This window comes from Punica granatum, chromosome 8 (genome assembly GCF_007655135.1).
Source record: "Punica granatum isolate Tunisia-2019 chromosome 8, ASM765513v2, whole genome shotgun sequence".
In the NCBI taxonomy this organism is placed as follows: domain Eukaryota; kingdom Viridiplantae; phylum Streptophyta; class Magnoliopsida; order Myrtales; family Lythraceae; genus Punica; species Punica granatum.
Window position 1 is genome coordinate 11,403,698 of NC_045134.1, and position 18,364 is coordinate 11,422,061.

At 42.5% G+C, this 18,364-nt stretch overlaps 3 protein-coding genes across 7 annotated transcripts; 1 reads left to right on the forward strand and 2 right to left on the reverse strand.

The window, feature by feature from the left end:
- Window positions 1-780: 780 nt before the first annotated feature.
- LOC116188413 (60S ribosomal protein L3) lies at window positions 781-3,505 on the reverse strand. Its single transcript, XM_031517758.1, has 6 exons — window positions 3,377-3,505; window positions 2,917-3,011; window positions 2,689-2,799; window positions 1,925-2,229; window positions 1,406-1,815; window positions 781-1,289 (listed from the first exon to the last, which is right to left on the reverse strand). Exons 2-6 carry the CDS (start codon window positions 2,999-3,001, stop codon window positions 1,031-1,033), a joined length of 1,170 nt encoding a protein of 389 aa, XP_031373618.1. The 5' UTR covers window positions 3,002-3,011; window positions 3,377-3,505; the 3' UTR covers window positions 781-1,030.
- Window positions 3,506-3,606: 101 nt separating this feature from the next.
- Window positions 3,607-12,395, forward strand: LOC116188410. 5 transcript variants are annotated; one of them, XM_031517752.1, is made up of 15 exons: window positions 3,607-3,744; window positions 3,844-3,960; window positions 4,059-5,706; window positions 5,794-6,144; window positions 6,226-6,591; window positions 6,890-7,390; window positions 7,473-7,742; window positions 7,888-8,316; window positions 8,554-8,856; window positions 9,184-9,510; window positions 9,611-9,685; window positions 9,801-10,673; window positions 10,810-11,163; window positions 11,259-11,843; window positions 11,942-12,395. In XM_031517752.1, the coding sequence occupies exons 2-15, from the start codon at window positions 3,847-3,849 to the stop codon at window positions 12,163-12,165; spliced, it is 6,420 nt and encodes a 2,139-aa protein (XP_031373612.1). In that variant the 5' UTR covers window positions 3,607-3,744; window positions 3,844-3,846; the 3' UTR covers window positions 12,166-12,395. The 5 variants fall into 5 exon arrangements, with proteins under 5 accessions (XP_031373612.1, XP_031373611.1, XP_031373609.1 ...); XM_031517751.1 differs by having other exon boundaries at window positions 6,896-7,390; window positions 7,864-8,316; XM_031517749.1 differs by having other exon boundaries at window positions 3,608-3,744; window positions 7,864-8,316.
- A 78-nt stretch (window positions 12,396-12,473) lies between these two features.
- LOC116188411 (cellulose synthase A catalytic subunit 2 [UDP-forming]-like) lies at window positions 12,474-18,364 on the reverse strand. The gene is made up of 14 exons (XM_031517755.1): window positions 18,033-18,364; window positions 17,494-17,689; window positions 17,178-17,407; window positions 16,956-17,058; window positions 16,686-16,863; window positions 16,289-16,555; window positions 15,613-15,958; window positions 15,286-15,423; window positions 15,082-15,207; window positions 14,746-14,958; window positions 14,359-14,632; window positions 14,063-14,259; window positions 13,479-13,829; window positions 12,474-13,338 (listed from the first exon to the last, which is right to left on the reverse strand). The coding sequence occupies exons 1-14, from the start codon at window positions 18,111-18,113 to the stop codon at window positions 12,757-12,759; spliced, it is 3,282 nt and encodes a 1,093-aa protein (XP_031373615.1). The 5' UTR covers window positions 18,114-18,364; the 3' UTR covers window positions 12,474-12,756.

Consider the following 18,364-nt stretch of genomic DNA (forward strand, 5'->3'; position numbering starts at 1 on the left):
TTTAAATCTATTGGTGCTCTAGGACACGTTGCCATACCCGGATCTGATCCACAATGGCGAGCTTAATTACGTGGGAGACGATTGCTCGAATGCCAGAGGATTAAGATCAAATAAGTGAACCATTCAGGGTCAAGATAAATCGTCACATTAACAATCTTTGAATGGAACAGGAACGCATTGAAAATAATCCCAATAGCCTTTTTGAACTACCAATACGTAGCCGACCATTTTACTAAATCCTTGCCCAAGTAAGATATTCCTTCAAATCAAACCAATCGATGATTGTATGATTTGCATTAGTGAGGCACGGCTCATGAGAAGAGAATGCGCTCTCGGCATAAAGCCAAATCGTACGTCCCGTATCGGTAATTTTTTGCATACAAGCAAAATTGTCGATTCTTAGACCAGTAGATGTTGGTTAAACCATGCACAAAAAAAAAGTGCAGTGGTACGCAATGAGAAGAAAAATCAGAAGATATGAATGGCTGAAAATACTTCTTTTCAGTGGTATAAATCCCTCAGAATGCCTAGTATCTACCGCACATGGAATAAGAACCAATTGGTTCCTCAACCTCTGCAAAATAGAGAGGGAGCACCAGTCATTTTGGTTCACAAAAATTCCACGCAGATGTTCAGATTACTAAATAGTTCCTCATAGGGATAATTCCGGTTCAAGAACTCGAATCAAGCCCGGGAAAAGCAGAATCATCTGGTGGCTCAGTTGGGTTTCAAGAACCAACAGAAACAAGCACATGCTTGGAGGTGAAATAACACGGCAAATGAATGAAACAGACATTCCTGGATGGACAACATCAACTAGTTCAAATTGTATGATAATGAGAAATGTTTAAATAAACAAAACTTGCGGCGGATGGCAAATCCATATAAAACTGTTTAGAACCCTCTAGTACTGAGGACAACTGAATGAAAAAACCCAAACAGAACTGAAATGCCATGCGGGGACAAGTTCTCAAGCAACAATACCAAAATTCGACTACGACCTGAAATAGAGATGCTCCTTGGAGAAAAATTACGCCTTGAGGCGGCCATAGAATTTCTGCTTCTCCTGGGTGGTCTGGAAGCGGCCATGCCCAAACTTGGAGGAGGTGTCGATGAACTTGAGCTTGATCTCCTCGAGAGCCACCCTAGATGTCTGCTTGAGGAGGGACTGGCGGAGGGTGACGACCCTCTTCTTGGGCCCCACACAACATCCCTTGATCAGGAGATAGTCTTCATTCACCACACCATAGTGAGGGAACCCACCCATGGGAGTAATGTCCTTCTCGGTCCTATTCAACCAAAGTGTGTTAAAAACTTCAAATTCATAAACAGGAAACAGGAGAACCTTTGGTTTTACAAATGACTTTAAGCATGGATTTTTGGTGTCAAGAAAAGATGATCTTACCGGTCAAACTCAGTGATGGCAGTGTGTGACTCCTGCCCAGCCTTTCCAATCTTGTAAACCTTCTTGTTCATCTCAGTCCTGTGGTGATAACCATTTTGACCAGCCCTAGCGACTGTGAAGGAGACTCTTGCAGGGTGCCAGGCACCGATACAAGCCACCTTCCTCAGACCCCTGTGGGTCTTACGGGGAAGGCGAGTGACTCCCCAACGGGTCACAACACCCTCATAACCCTTACCCTTAGTCACACCGATGATATCAATCATCTCATCCTTCTGGAAGACAGCATCAATAGGGACTTGCTTCTCGAAGAAGCCATAAGCAAAGTCCACCTTCTGGGCAATGGTTCCACCATTCACTTGGATCTCCATCAGATGAGCTTTCTTCTGCTTCAATCCCTTCATCTTCCTAATCTGCAACACATTAATTACCAGGAAATATCAGTTTTTAATTTAATGGAGCTGTAATATAGACGAAAAGAAGCAAGTGCAAGCAGACTGTACAATTCAAAAGGATGCATACCTGGGTGTGAGCAAGAACCCTGATGACAGTAGCATACTTCTTCAACTTCTCGAGCTGGGCTTGGATGTTCTTCTTTCCCTCATCAGTCTCGAACTTCTTGGAGTACTTGATGAAGGCCTTCTTCTTGGATTTGCACCAGTTCTTGTAGAACCTACGCCTCACCTCCTCGCTCAGGTGCTGTGCCCACACGGTGTTCAATGAGCGAAGACCCTTGGGGGTCTTAATATAACCCACGACACCAACAATCACCATCGGAGGTGTCTCAACAATGGTAACAGCCTCACAAGTTTCCTTCTTGTGAAGCTCTGCACAGGGAGAGAGAGAGAGAGTGATCAGAGTTTCATCATGAAAGCTTCAAAGGTTCAAAAGATAGGCCATAATTTCATGTATAAGTTCAATCTATCTGCCCAACCCAATACAACTATGCTGCAATAGATATGTAATAGTAGGCCTAAAAGTGAAAATTTGATAAACAAATTTCACCAGAGAAGGCCCCCTATGCATTTCTTTTGGTGGACCTACTGACCATTCACACAGAACAACAGCCATGAAGACTAACATGTGATTGGCTAATTGGCCACCGAAAGGAAAAAGAAGCATGCAGTTATAATGTAAAGCTAGCCGACGAGAAACCTTGAAATTATACTAAATTATTTGGCAAGGAGCGTATGTTCACTACATTGTCACTTGCAGTGGAACCCAGACAATTTAATTTAGGACCATGGAGAAACAGTAAAAATAGGCTTATGCAGAAGAATGCTTACTTGATCCAGGCTTTTCGACCTCTCTGACAATGTGAGTCATCCCGGCCTTGTAGCCCAAGAAAGCAGTAAGCTTGCAGGGCTTGGTCGGGTCATCCTTGGGGAAAGCCTTCACTGCATAAGTCCAAAGAACACCAACACATCCATTCAATCAAACTGTCAATTGAACAACGCAAAGGAACAAGCTTTGAATATCATGTAGGTGAGAGATGAGAAAAGGGCAATCCGTACCTTTTCCCCTGTGGCGGGAAGCCCTCTTCCTTGGAAGGAATCCAAGGGACCCGTGCCTCGGATGCTCAAACTTCCGGTGAGACATACTTCTCCTCCTGCACACAGTCGCATCAACATAATCCAATCAAGCTCCCCAAGAGAAACATGCGAATGAAGAAGAACATACACAAGAGTTCCTATCACAGTTCCAATCTACGAATACCAATTCGAAGTACAATGATCTATTGCAAATGCAGCAGCTCAGACAAAATCAAAGCAACGCAGGGATTATAGATCTATTTTTTTTTCCCAACTCTCTCTCAAAGCATCAGAAGTGGCGGCGGACAGTGAGACTGACGACGCTCAAAGCTCCATTTTCCCTCCCAAGCTGCTGCAACCTCTGGCAATAACCTCCGGCAGAGAGGGCTAGAGAGAGAATGAGAGCCAGCAAGCGAGAGAGAGAGAGAGAGAGAGAGAGTACCTCGGCTGCTGCTGCCTGCGATACGAAGAGAGAGCAGGGAAAGGCTCGAACTTCGAATTTATACCCTTCTCTCTGTCTTCGGTGACGCCAAAACCCTAGCTTAGGGTTTGGAGGTCCGCTCCTAGGCTTGGGCCTGAGTTTTGGGCCGACTTCTATGGTGGGCCAACTGTGTGGTCTTGGGCCGGATTTTGGGCCAGCGGGTGGAGTTGTCAGATGATGGCATCGTAGCGGGAATTGCCGTTGAATTCGAAATTTGAACCTTTAAATTGAACCGCTCCTCCCCGAAAGGGCAGTCTTTTCGCCTGAACGGAGATATGTGAAGCGATTCATTTCTATCGAGAAGATCGTAGCTCTGATCTCTGATTCAGGTGAGTGTATGTTGATGAGTTAAAGCTACCGATTCGATCTTCTCCATCTCCGTTTCCGATCCAATTTCCTCACCCAAGTTCTGGTCTTTGAGTCTTCAGGAGATGGATTTTCACGGAATGAAGAGGAAGCAGTTGCAGAGCCTCTGCAAGAAGCATGGGATCCCCGCAAATCTGAAGAATTCGGAGATGGCGGATCGGTTGTCCTCCATTTTTAAGGTGCCCGCTAGTTAATTTTTGTTTGGCAGTTGGATTTTTTTCGGCCAACCATTTCTCGATTTAGGAGAGGTGCTTTAAGCTATACCTTTTCCGTGCAGGAAATTGAGAAGCCGGAGGGCGGGGAACGATCCTCCCTGAGCGATGTGCAGGAGATTGCTCGTGAAACCGATTCGAAAGACATGCCCCAGCGAGCAAAGAAGGTCAGGTTTAGTCCCGAGGATGAAACTTTTATATTTATCAGTTCAGATGTAGAAAGCACTGTGGTAAAGAAACGGTCGGGAAGGAGGAAGTACGGCAAGAAACTAAACCAATCAGCTTTGGTTCCTGAGAGTTCCAAAGAAACTGAAGATTCAGTCGGAAACACTCGAGTTCAAGCAGCTCGTACTAGGAGAACAAGAGCAGGAAGGGCAGCTGGAGTTAATAGAGATGCAACTGAGATTATTGATCTTCCTGACGACGCAACTGCAGTCGGTGAATCCAGCAGTGGCAGGGAGCCAACCGGCAGGCAGCAGAGGCGTGGGGGACGGGCGATGGTAGAAAAGAATATGGAAGTTGGTTTGGAGAAGAATTCAAGAAAGAGATATTTGGAAAAGGATGAAGGTTGCAATGGCAATGACAATGGCACTAAAAGGCTCACAAGGCAATCAAAACCAAGTGTGGTGAAGAGTAAACTCGAAAGTACTGGGAGAGCCACTCGATCGAGGGCTTGGTCTCTGGAGAAAGCTCCTGCCATGGAAGGGGGCAATGAGGATGTTCGAGTTCAGGCAGAGAGTGAAACTGGACATGTTCTCCAACTTGGGGAACGTCCGGGAGGTTTAGCACGAAAGACACGGAATTCTATTGCATTGTACAAGGATTTAGACACAGTTTTGGTTTCTGATGCAGTAACATGTAGGAAATCCTTACCCCTGAGCATCTCCAGAAAACGGGAGGATGCTCCTGTTGCTGCTGCTCTAATAGGTGAGAAAGTAAATGGACTTGCAGTGGAGAAGAACGTTAAGGAAAGGTTGAAAAATTCTGTTACTGAAGAAGGAAGCTCGGAAAATACACTTGGTTGCAATCCTGTTAGCAGGGAAGTACTTCCAAGGAGATCGAGAAGACAAAGTGTAATGTCTCGTCTTCTCATTAATGGAGAGTTTTCAGTTGAGAAAATAGCCTATTCTTTGAAACAGCACGACCCAGTTGCGAAAGAAAGTACTCGTGCCAATCCAAACGAACCTTCAGGCAAAGCACACATGAGAGGGTCCAAAAGAAATTCTCCAAAAGTTTCATCCCTTGTGCCTAGGAAGAAGATATTAAGAGCAACCACCAAAAAGCAGAAGAGAGTTTCCAGAATGGAATCAGTCGAAGAAGTTGCCGAGCCTGAGTCTGAAAGCACAGTAGCCCCCATTGAGCATATGAATCTCGATGTCAAGTTGAATGTACCAGAGACAGAACTTGGAGAAGAAGTCACTGATGTCACTCAGGCTTGTCAGATCGAAGCTAGTGCTATTAAAGAAGTTAGTTTTATGGATGTCAGTGCTCAAAAAGCAGAGGAAGAACGGGTTGCTTCTGAATCAGATAAATCTCTGGTAACAGAACATGTGGAATCAAAGACAGCTTGTGGTGAAAATAATGAAGATGAGGAATTGCTTATGGATAATAGTGAAGATTACTCAAATGAAGTCGGCAGTCTTCGTAAATGCAACTTGGCTAAAGTTAGTGATGCTGTTTGTTACAAACCTGCAAGTCACATGAATAGCTGGCGTAAGCACGTCATTCACTTTGGTATTCTTGAATAACTTTGTTATTGGGTTTAGCTAATTGTCGGTTAAAATGCTTGATATTTTGCAGGTGAACTTTCGTCTGCTACTTTCGGCTCTGAGAGGGGATTAGGAACTGAACCTTTTATTGTAGAGCAAGAAATCTGTGAGGATACTATTGAGGTAGATGATCACTTAGTTACGGGTTCTAGTAATCATGTCCGAGGGAATGGACAAAATTTCCAGTCTCAGGAACTAGTTCTTGCGGAACAGAAAGATGAACTCAGAGAGAACAAAAGCTCAGGAAGAAATTCTGAAGAGGTGATCAAGCCAACTGAGGACAGAGGTTATCTCGATTGTAACAAAGCAGAGGAAAGTAGCATTAGTGAGCTAGAGGACATTAATTCAGGGCTTCCACCTGCAGTCCCTGAATCTGCAAAAGGTACATGACATAGTCTACCCTTTTCCAAAGAATTTGCTGTTAAAATAATCTATGTGTTTCCTAAAATTTTTTACTTTGCAGAATCAAAAGTGACAATTTATCGTAGCATGTCCTGCTCCTCTATGCTCGGAGCAAAAATGCATATCGAAGAATTTGAATGTGCCAGTCTTGAGACTGAACTGCCACAGGAAATTCCATGTGGGGCGAAGATTGACTTAAATAATGCAGTGGAAGTAATGAATGCAGGGGATGAGTTGCCAAATGTTCAAGCATCGGTAGCTGCTGAGGAGCCTGTTGATAAGGGTGGAGAGTATGAAGTTATAGAGGAAAATGGGGAGAAGGCTCCTGTTGAGAATTCCAGGGAACCTGAAGATAGAAGGATGGTCAGGAGCCCTCATGAGAACGTCGAAAATATTACAGATTCTGTTCTTTCAAAGCAATATGAAGGTAAATAACAAATTCTCAATTTGCCTTGTCTTTTTGCCTATGTAGCTGTTTTGTTTTAATTTAGGTGTTGCCCTTTAAATAAATTTATGCTTAAATGATGTTATTTGGTAAAAGTTTCCTCTTAATAAGTCCTTATCAACTTTAGATACAGGGGTAATGCTCTATTTTACTTGCTGTGTTTCTCAATTTTTGAGTCACAGATGATAAGTTGAATAGAGAGATTGGAGGAATTTGATTTTCTAGAATAACGGTCAGTTTTAGAATAACTGTTTGACTAAATTCACTGATATGGTCTTAGAAGTAGGCACAGAGAAGCAGATGAAGGCTTCCAAAGTAGTATTTTCAGCAGAAGTAACACCAAAATCTGAATTCCCTGTGGCCTTCAAAGAGCCTCTCACTCTTGATCTTGAGTTGAATATCCCGGAAGTTGCTAATTATGAATCCGGACCGGAGATAGAGCCCCTAGAAGTTACTGATAGTATTCAAGGAAATGGATCTCACACTGAAGCTGGAGCAGAAAAAGAACTCCATCCCGCGTGTTTGAAGGCCCGAAGTTCTGCTGAAGAGGAATGTGATGCATTACAATCAAACCAACCTCTGGTCACTGAACCAATGGACTCAAAGACAATTATCAGGGAAGAAAATGGGAGTGAGGAAATGCTCCAGGATTTCAGGGAAGATAACTTGAATGAAATACACAGTCTTCATGTAGATGAGTTGGTCGAGCTACAGGCGGTGGTGCATGTTGATAAACTCGGAATTGCTTCTTACCCCATGGCAGCTCCAGTGGATAGCCCAGGTAAGCCAACTTTGTGATCTAACTACAAGCGCGCATCATATCAATCATAGCCATCAGTTGTGAAGTGCTTGATATTTTGCAGGTGGACTCTCTGACACGGAACAACTTGTTGTGGAACAAGAAACGTATGCAAGAAATATCAAGTTAAATGGTCATTTAACTGTAGGTTCCTTTGATTCTATCCAAGGGAGCCCAGGAACTTCTCCATCACTGCAGTCAATGCAGGACCTAGTTGAGGAATTTACGAAAAAGAGAAGCTCGGGTGAAAGTTCTGGAGACATGATTGAGAAAGCTGAGAAAAGAGACGGTGACAGGAACAGTTCTGAGAAAACAAATCTTGCTGATAAAGAAGGTATATCACATGATCTTGCTCTTCATATGCTTTCTTTGAGAATTGTTGTTGAAATGGTCAGTTTGCATCCACAATTTTATTGTTCTGTGATTTGTTTGCTGTAAATCTCTGTTTTCTGAAGTTTCTGGATTTGCAAGAGTAAAAGAAACGACAGATGAAAGCAGTCCATGGTCCTTTGGGTCCAGTGGTGAAGGGAATCTCCTAGAAGATGAATGTGATAGTCATGAGAATGCATTGCTTCCGGAAATTCCATGTGCAAGGGAAATTAACACAAATGGCGCAGTGGAAGCAAAAAGTGCACAGAATGAGATGCAAAATGTTCGACGAACATTGGTAGTTGCTGAATTGCATGCGTGTGAAATAGCAGATGAGAATGGTCAAACTGCTGAAGATAAAAAGCATGAAGCTTTAGAAGGAAATGTAGACAATTCGCCTAAGGAGATTATATGGAAACCTGTAACTGGATGCTCAGAGAACAACGATGCGGTGATGATTGTCACCCCTACTAAGAATAGAACTGCACCTGAAAAGAGTTCAATCTCGGATGCCGTTGTCTCAATGCAAGGCAAATGTGGTAAGTGGCAAATTCCTCAATCCTTTTCCATGCAATCAAATTCCTATATTTTAACTTACAAAGTGCTCCGGAAATTCCTATAATTTCATGGTCATATTTATGAAGTATTCCTGTGAGTCTGAAGTATGAGATCTCCCAGAATATCTTCCTTTTGCAAAAAATAGTTTGTTTGAAGTCCAACGCTGGAAGTACAACTAAGCAGTTTAGATGATACTGAACCTGTTTTCTTGTAAACAGATCACAAGGATGATATTTCAATTAGCAAGACTGCAGAGGAAAAGGGTAGTCAAGAGAAGAATAAGGAGGAGATAGCTAAAGAAGAAAATGAGAACGACAAGGCGCCCAATTTTGCTAGAGAATTTTTTGGTTCTGTGGAAAAGTGGCCTATAAAAAACTGGCAAACAGATGGAACGCCTATTTCCTGTTCAAGAAAGTCAGGATTGGCTTTTCAGATCGAGGAGGACGAAAAAGTAAATAACTTGATGGCAGCAGAGGACAACCAAGTTGACGTACATGCTTCTTCTGCTGCTGCTTTTCAATGTAAGATAACTTATGATATTCTTCTCGAGTTCCTTCTTTTCACTTGTATTTTCCCACGTCTATTCCACTTTGGGCAGCTCTTGTGAATGTTTGAATTCCCTTGTTTTCTTCATGTGAGCATTCAATTACTTGGGAGGATAGTGAGCATGAGGTTGGTCCTTTTTTCCTTTTTTCATGGAACAATTTTTAGTATAAGAGTTGTTCACATAAGGTGTGCCCAACTGCAAGGTCTATTTTACTTTAGATGCAGTGACTCCTGGGATATCTAGAGGTTGTATTGTATAATTATTATGATTCTGGATTTCCGCATGAAAACTGTTTGTGCAGATGAAGTCTCAGTCAGCGGCGATGAGGATGAGAATGTAAGTCAAGGGCAGAACAAAGAAGAGATAAAGACAGAAGATGGGAATCAAAAGGGATTCCATCTCAGGAGAGAACCAGTAAATATTGAGGAAGTGTGTTTAAATGAAGATCCTTCTGCTGGTGGAATGTCCCTTTCTTGTTTGGGGAAGTCAGGATCAGGATTTAAAATTGAGAAGGCAGAAGAGTATGACTACTCAGAAACTAGAAAAGCAAGCAGCTGCAAAATTCCAAGTGCTGAAGAAAGGAGAGTCGATGAAGACGAGAATACTTCTGCTGATTTATCTTTGCAAGGTGAGAGGTTCTTCATATTAGCTTATTTCATGATCTCAGGGATCTCCACCACTCACTTTTATAACTGGATTTTGCCATTCATGAGTTTGGTTTTCTGCAGCTCCTTCTGATTTTGGCGATATGTTGTTATCTTCATATGAGCTCACTGTTTCACCAAACAAAGATGTACATGAAGGTTGGTGAACTGATTGTAGTTTATAAGTTATTAGCTCCCAATTGGTCATGAATACCGACATAATTCATCAGTAAATTGATGTATCCTATGCATGGTATTTTTTCTTATGCTGCAGATGAGAGAGACGAGGGAGATAAGCAACACTCCCCTGATTCTGATGAGGCAAACAATATAGGCCAACAACTAGAACTGAATGCGGAGAGAACATCGAATCTAATTACTGTGGATACTGACTCTTCAATCTTTCCACCAGAAGAACCAAACAAGCTTTACAGTCCAGAGCTTCTCAGGAATACACATAGCTGTGATGAGACTTCTAATGAACTCCACAGTGCAGAAACAGTTGAAAAAGCTTCATTTAGTAAAAACTTTTCTGCTGGGGACAATGTTACTGACTCCGAGTTTTTTGATGAATTATATTCAGAAACTAATGCAGCTCAGTTCAATAACAGTATGGATATGAGTTCTTCCAAGAAGTGTCTTGAAGTTGGTCTGAATATGGAAAAGCAAACTGTTCGATTGGCAGAAAATAACAAGATGGATCAGGAAAAGGAGGCTGAAACAGGAGAAATGGCCCTTGCAGTTTATCCAGAGAAAAATGCTGTTACTGCTTCCGTTGGACTCGAGTCATCAGACAATAAGATAGCAAATGCTGGAGATAATTATGAAGCAGTAGGAGTAGATGCTTTCCTCGCAAATTTAACAGGCATCAGCAACATTTCAGATGAGAAGGACGGGATGATGGAGTGCTATAGTGAAATGAACATCAGTAGCATTGGAACCGGTGAGGAAGAAGATGCACGAGTGGAGCAGAAGAGTACCATGTCTCTCGATGAACTCGCCGTCAGGGAGACAAGTGACAAGCATGAGCTTCCCTTGAATGGTTTGAACAGCTATACCCAGCGGGACAAAATAAACATCTCTGCAGAATACAGTTCATTTACCTATGAGACGCTGAACAAGGACACAGATACCATACCGAATATTGGTGAGAATCATAGTGGCTATAAAACTTAAGTCACAGTTGCTTAAGGATACCTTTTCCATTCTTAACTGTCTTGTATTTTTCCCGTTGGATTGATATTACTCGCTGACTCACCCTTTGGCTTGTCTCTCAAAATCAGAGGAAAATGAAGAAATGCAAAATCCGGCCATTGAAGGTGGTGGAGATCTCGAAAGTAGTTTGCCACCTTGTGAAGAAGTCGCTGCTCTAGAGCAATTCATAGGCTTCGAAACAGCTTCTCAGGAGCAATCTGTGGGTGATGAAACAGCTCCTAATGGACAATTCATGGGCAATGAATCAACTGCTAAGGAGCAAATTTCTGTTCTGACCAAATCATACATTGGTCTCAGAACTTTGACGATTACCAAAGAGACCAGCGATGAAACTTCCACATTTAATGCTGGCTCCTCATCGAAAAGGGGAAGAGAAACAGATTTCACAGCAATTTCACGAGTCAGAACTTCTACAGAATGCGGTATGTATCTATTGTTCGATTCCATACCCTACATTGACTTTTAGAATTTCAGACAGTAATTCGCAGCTCTTCACTATTATTATTTTCATCTGCAGAGAATAAAACTTCAGACAGTGATTCGCAACTCTTCACTAGCAAGGAAATCGGTCTGTTCCTTGGTGGCAAGACAGATGGGCCTGAAGGGTTGGTTTCGAAGGCCATAGAAGCTGATTTCGTGAAAGAAGATATTGTGGATATTAAAGACAAGTCACAAGATGCAGATATGGCCGTGATTATCCCGAAATACAGTGATCATGACAGTTCTGAGGATGAGCAAGTTGAGGCTGAAGACATATTCGAGCACAAAACAGAGGAAATACTCGAGGCCAGAAGCAATGATTCTGTTGCTGCTGCAGAAGAGCTCCACATTGAAGCTACTGGAGGAACATCAAACGAGCAGGAAGATGATGATAATGATGCTTCTGCGATGATACAAGAGTACATTGACCGTGAGAAGGAGAGAGGTGCCTCAATCGAGACAGTGAATCCATCTCCTTCTGCAAATAAGGAATCATCACAAGAATGTGAGTGGAGCACCTCTACGACCATTTCCATCGTGGAAAGTGCAGAAGTTTTGGTTTCGAGGGACGAAACCAAGCACCAAGAAGTTGCATGGCAGGACGAAGCGTTCAAGAGTAAAGGTGCAAATTTTTTCATCTATATTTTGCTTGGATATGATCAGCTTGTTTTCGGTTACATAATGACTGTCACTAATGACTTTTCCACGCGTTCTTTGTAGATACTGCCCTGAGCGAGAGTTCGCTGAAGAAGACGAACTTTTCGAAGACACTGAGGAAGTTGCCGAGTACTTTTGACAAGATGAAGGAGAACATTTATGGGAATACAAAGAGGGAACAGCTCGGTGGAAGCATCACCGCAGGGAAAACATCGACCAAGGGGAGGAGGGCCTTGGAGGAACTGCACAGGAATCAGAGTCAGCCGCTCCAAGGCAATGACTACTGACAAGAAACTAGACTCTCGGAAGCATATCTCATGCCAAACTTAATGAAATGTCTTGTTAACCCACTTGTTCATATCTTTAATTAATATTTTGTAACATTACTTAGAAGCAAGCCTGTAATTGTATGTTTGATTGTAGCAACTGGGTTGTGTCATTTCCATGGACCAAGCACTAGAGCGAGTTTGTTATACAATGATGTAGATGCTTTCCTTGTATTAGTTGTTACTAAGTTTGGTCGCTTTAAGAACGAAAGCAATCGGATCACTGCAATACCATAAGACCATCCAAACTGTGACAGAGACTAAGAAGGCATCAAGCGCGCAAAGATGCAACATTACAATATGAGAAATAGCTTTTATTTTCCTTGCGGAGTACATATATCTCATCTTCACTCGGAAATCCATTAGAAAGAATCAAATCAAGAGGTAAACATATATCAATTGTGTCATGTAGCAGTTTCTCTCTCCTCTATATCTACAACATGCACCCGGCAAAAGGGTTCTCGGGTTAAGGTTGCCCTAATCTTTGGACGAAAAATGCAACCTGTTTATAAATAACAATTAATGAACTTACCATAAATCTATCTCAGGTTCTCAATTACAGTCCAAGCCACAGACTTCTAATACAGGCCCATCTTTGGAGACGAACGGGTTGATTCGGACCCACAGGAGCGAGAGAATTGAGGCGAGAAGGACAGACCACACGGCGATGATCGTTGGGAGACGGTCTTGTTTCCCCATCAACCCCTTGAGGAAGGGGTAGAGGTGGACGATAACCCAGAGGGCAAAGAACAGCTTCCCAAAGAGTGGGCCCCACGAGTCATATCCATTGTTGATTGCATCTGATACCCCAACTATGACCCCGATTATGTTCAAGATCAAAAGTGTCATAGGAGGGATCAGAAGAGTCGTCCACTTGAAGAGGTAGAGCTCGGAGAACTCCCCGTCATCCCCTGCCTTGGAAGTGACAGTGAAGTTTGTGTTTACACCCGCGAGGACCTTTAGGAGGCCCTGAAAGAGGGCGAAGAGATGGGAGGAGACCCCTCCGATGACCCAAAACTGCTCATTCCTCCACCAGTCGTGAATCCCAACCCCACCCCACTGCATCTCAAGGATGCCCGTCGCTGCTATCGATATGAAGAGAGCCATGAAGATTAGACTAGCATAGTTGCTTATCTGCAGAAACACGAGAGGTTGCATAGGTGAATAATTGCATAATAGGTGTTATTTTGTAGTTACAAATCCGTTTTCCAGACGGCGGTATGAAAATTCGAAGAAAAATGCATAATAGGTGTTATTTTGCGCGTGGAACTCACCTCGGGGACTATAAACTTCCCGGTAAGTAGGCAGACCGCTGGAAGGGTGCAGTAAGCAATCAACGGAATAGAAGTCAAAGGGTAGACAACTGAGTTTATGTAAGAGAATCTCTCCAATCCTTTAAGACCGCATCCATAACCATACCATATCGGGCAATGCCTGCTCAGTAAAATCTCGACTGACCCGAGAGCCCAACGGAGAACTTGGTGTAGACGGTCTGAGAGATTTATTGGGGCTGAGCCCTTAAAAGCGGGCCTCCTGGGCATGCAGTACACCGATCGCCAGCCATGGCAGTGCATCTTGAAGCCCGTTAAAATATCTTCAGTCACCGATCCATATATCCATCCCACCTAAACCAAAGTACATAATTAGGGGTAAAATATAACGTTGTTTAAAAAATGACTTCATTTGGTTCAGGAAAACAGGTTTTCCAGTTTTCCCTCTTCTTTTTTTTTTTTTTTTTTTAACTTTTCTTTTCTGTAAAGATCAAAAAAATGGAGAAAGAATGAGATTATCACATTGTACACTCTCGAAAAAAGCAGCACTGGGATCATAGGTTAAATGGGTGTATGAAATTCAATACCTCTTTACCCCATTCGGTTTTTTCTTCATAGCCACAACTAATGACATGGACAGCTTCTTTCAAGAGCGATGCAGAGGAAGCTCCTTTCAGAACACCGCCTTCTTCCATTAAGGTCGAGGCTATAAAAACCGGTGACTGACCAAACTTCTTTTCAAACTTCACCCGGGGCATCAGCAGAGATTTTTCATTATCAAATCCTACAAGGAATAGAGATAACACAGATTACGCAATTATTAAACTTCAAAATTCAAAGATTAATTTCAAATTGACAGTTCAATCTAGGAATCTATCAATACCTTCGATTCCCTCCTCGATGTTTTCAAGTGCATGAATCTGCTTCGAAGACTCACGGTGCTTCATCTTCTTCTTTTTCTCATTCAATTTTACTTTTCTACCCTTCCTTCTCGATCCACAGCAAAAGAAGCACCAATTAGGCCAACAATTACAAGTCCTAGTGGGAGGTTTCTTCTCTACCGGAGCGTCATATCCGTACAAAGCTTGCCTCCTAAACACACAACCTGTGCCGACATAAATTGGCCCTTGGATCCCATCTAACCCTTTCATATTAATCTGCAATTTTATGGCAAAGAAAGACAAGTCATCTGCATTTTGCTGGCTCAATGCATTAGTTCATTTGCAGACCAGTTCTTGAACAAACTGTAGGCGCAACATATGGCACTTACATCAAAAAATACGACATTGCGATTCGAGTACCGATCGTGGCGATCGATTCCATCGAACCTTTGAGGAAATTGCACATAGCATATCTTATTCCCCGAGGTGGGGTCCATCATGAAGCACATGGCTTCTCGGAGGGCCTTGCTGTTGTTTATGTAGTGGTCGCAATCAACATTGAGCAAATATGGAGAATTCGTGATCACTGCGGAGACCCGCACCTGGTGATCAATCAATTAAATAAACCCGAAAAGCCGAAGTTTTCAGAACAAAGTTTACAGTATCAGTAATAATTTAAATAACAACAAGAAATCTTTAACAGGGAAAAGTGTCAGGGTTCATACCAGAGCATTCATGGCCCCAGCTTTCTTATGATGATCGAACCCTGGTCTCTTCTCGCGAGACACATACACTAGTCGAGGTAATTCATTGCCTTCAACATCACAAACCCCATCTTGACCTAGGAAGACCTGAATTGGAATTGCCGCGATGTGAAAAACACTTTAGGAAAAAAAAAAAATAATTGCATTCAGAGAACAGTTATTTACCTGAATCATCCCAGGATGATCTTTAACGTTATTCCCAGGCCATGGGGTCGCATCTTGCATGGTCCAACCCTCCTCTGGAACCTTCTGCGCCATTGCAACTAACCCATTTATTCGAACTTTGAACTCTTCGTATTCTCTCTACAACATATAAAGATTGAAGATGAGGGAGAAGGCACTTATGGCATAAATATTCTATAGATGACATTGTTACCAAAAGATTTGGTTTCCGAATAAAGCAGGTCAATTGACTTTCAGGTTAGATCTATGATAGTATTCATAACAAGATTGTATGGCTAAAATGAAATCTATATAACATTGAATATTTACCTTCATTTCACGGCGTTCTCTAACAAATGTGGGGTCAACTTTGTCCTTCAAGTAGTCAACCTTCTGAGCAAAGTACCACTCAGGAGCCCGAGGCTCAATGTTAAACCTCTTGCAGAAAGGGACCCACTTCCTTGCGAACTCCGACGTCTCAGAGAGGGCTTCAAAAGTTAACATGGCAGCGCCATCATCAGACACATAACAAGCAACTTTGTTCACAGGGTAGTCCACAGCCAGGATCGAGAGAACAGTGTTTGCAGTGATAAGGGGTGGTTCCTTCATAGGATCAACTGTGCTAACAAATACGTCTACATCAGCTAACTCACATGGCTTTCCCTCTTTCTCATACCTAGAGGAAGATATTGCATGTCAGTATAGATAGATTAAATATTACCAGAAGCAATGGTTAGTTTTGCTCCCAGTTAACAAAGTCTGGAATAGTTTTATCAGTTTAATCACTGACAGTGGACTTTTTCTGGAATAGATTCTCAGACAACTGAGGATTGGCCAACATACTTCATGAACCAAGTTTTGTGAAAACTATTTCAACAAATTTTTTCGCTTCTCTTCTTTGGTTTTCCCCACTTAGTTGCCAAGAAGAGATATTAGGAGACCGAGAAATTCTCCAGCTTCGCAGAAGAAAGCAGAATCTTTATTAGAATAAGGAGGAGGACACTACCTTAATGATAGACGATCCAGGTAAGTTTCCCGTTCAACCGGATACCATTTTGGGAATTGGTCCAATATCCAAGACGCAGCAAACCATATCTCACATATAATCGATGTTAGCCACAAGCCATACGCATCGTTCACGGGGTGAAGAATTCGGTAATGGAAGAAAAACCCAAGAATCACGAGCCTTAGAAATATTATTATCCTGTAAGGATTTATCTTGCTCGAAGTTACCGGTAGCTTCCTAGAGAGTGGCTGTCTGCCTTCATCCATCCTAAAATTAAAATATAGAATCATATCAACCACGAGAAAAGGATCAGTCAAAAAGTATATATGAGTAAATTTTTCTCCTTGCTAGGTGATATTACCAATTTCCTACACAGTGAAGCAGTAGTAGAACTTACATAGGCAAATCGGGATCCCCTGATTCTTGTCCACCGTCATTGCCTGCTCCTTCGTTCTTAACAACCTCTAGTTTCTTGATCTGCTTCTTCTTATACCCCTCCATCTTCTGCTTCCATGCAACGGTTCCATATCCATAGACAGCTAAGTCTTTGTTTGGATCCAACGTTCTTGCGTTAACTGAAATATTTCCATTACTTATATTACCAACCGTACCAACATAAAGAAAAAGAAAACAAGAAGGCTCCAAGGAGTGGAAAAGTGCAACTCACAAGGCACGGAAGGGTCGGGATATGCCGTGGGGCAAATCCTTGATCCTCGACCCATAAACGGAGGGATTATTAAGGCATGCCTATCTGAGGAAATCCCAACATCCTGCAAGAAAACAGAAGCTTCATTAAATATATTTCCAGTGCCTTCACTAACTAGCTTAAGGTTAGCATCAGCAAGGAATCAACATTTAATGAAACCTAAGTCGGATGGTATCAACTCACCTCATGGCCATAGGTCAAGAGAGGAACTTCAGGGACAACAGAGGATGCATCAAACTCGGATGGCGTAGCAGTCCCAGTAACATGGTAGTGCGACCCGCGGCCAGCATTGAGGCGAGCAGAAAGAATAGCCTCCGCAACATGACGGGGATCATCACCACCCATGATATCAAACTCGTTCTCCAAGTCATCTGTATCCTCCTCTTCTTCGTCCCATTCAACCCTTGGACTCCCTAAGTTTCCCAACATGTCAGCATACATAGACAGTTTATGCTAAACTTATCGAAGAAATCGCCTTCCTAGGAACGAAAAGACACACCTTTGATACGCTTATATCGGGTTTTGCATTGAGGGCAGGCTTGATTGCCCTCCCTTCTCTCATACTCATAGCAAGTCCTGCAAACGGGGAAAGCACACTCATTGCAAGCAACGAAGGGCTCCCCGTTCTCTGTGAACTCTATTTCATCACTACAGATCTGACATACTTGTGCACTTAGCTCCTTCACAGAGTTCAACTGCAAATCCAATATTAGCCACCCACAAGGTTAACATTCACCAATAACCAAGATCATTGCAAACTTCACAAAGCCAAAATTTGGCCCCATGAGCAGAATCACAAAATCCAGGAAATTCAAACATTTACTTAGCTAAAGACTGGAACTTTTCATGAATTTGCAAGAAAAAATTCAGATGCCAAGCACATTTGAGAGCTGAAGAACAACACCCAACTTTGAATGCAGGAAAAAAATAAATAAATAAAAGAGTGGGAAGCTTCAAGAACCCATATAACAGATAGCAGCTGGAGTTGAAACAGGAGTTGTTCCAGTGGAAAAAGGATGAAATTTTGAGAGCACTTACTCTTCCAACCTCATCAGCGTTGATGAGAATGAACTCATTTCTGTTGTGAGAACCGGCAACCAGCCTGCCTTTGGTGTCCATCTTCACCTCAGAGCTCTTGAAAATTTGCAGAAACAATCACTCAACCACTTTGATCACTTCCTTTGCAGAAAAATCACTGCTTTGCCCCTTCATACACATTACAAGAGACCTCTCTCCCACATCTCATTGCATACACAATGGCCAGAGAGCATTGTTTTAAGGCAGAGCTGAGGAAGCTGAGATAGAGGGAGAGGGAGGAGAGGGAGGGAGAAAGGAAGAATGCTTGCTGGAATAAATTAGGCGTGGCAGTA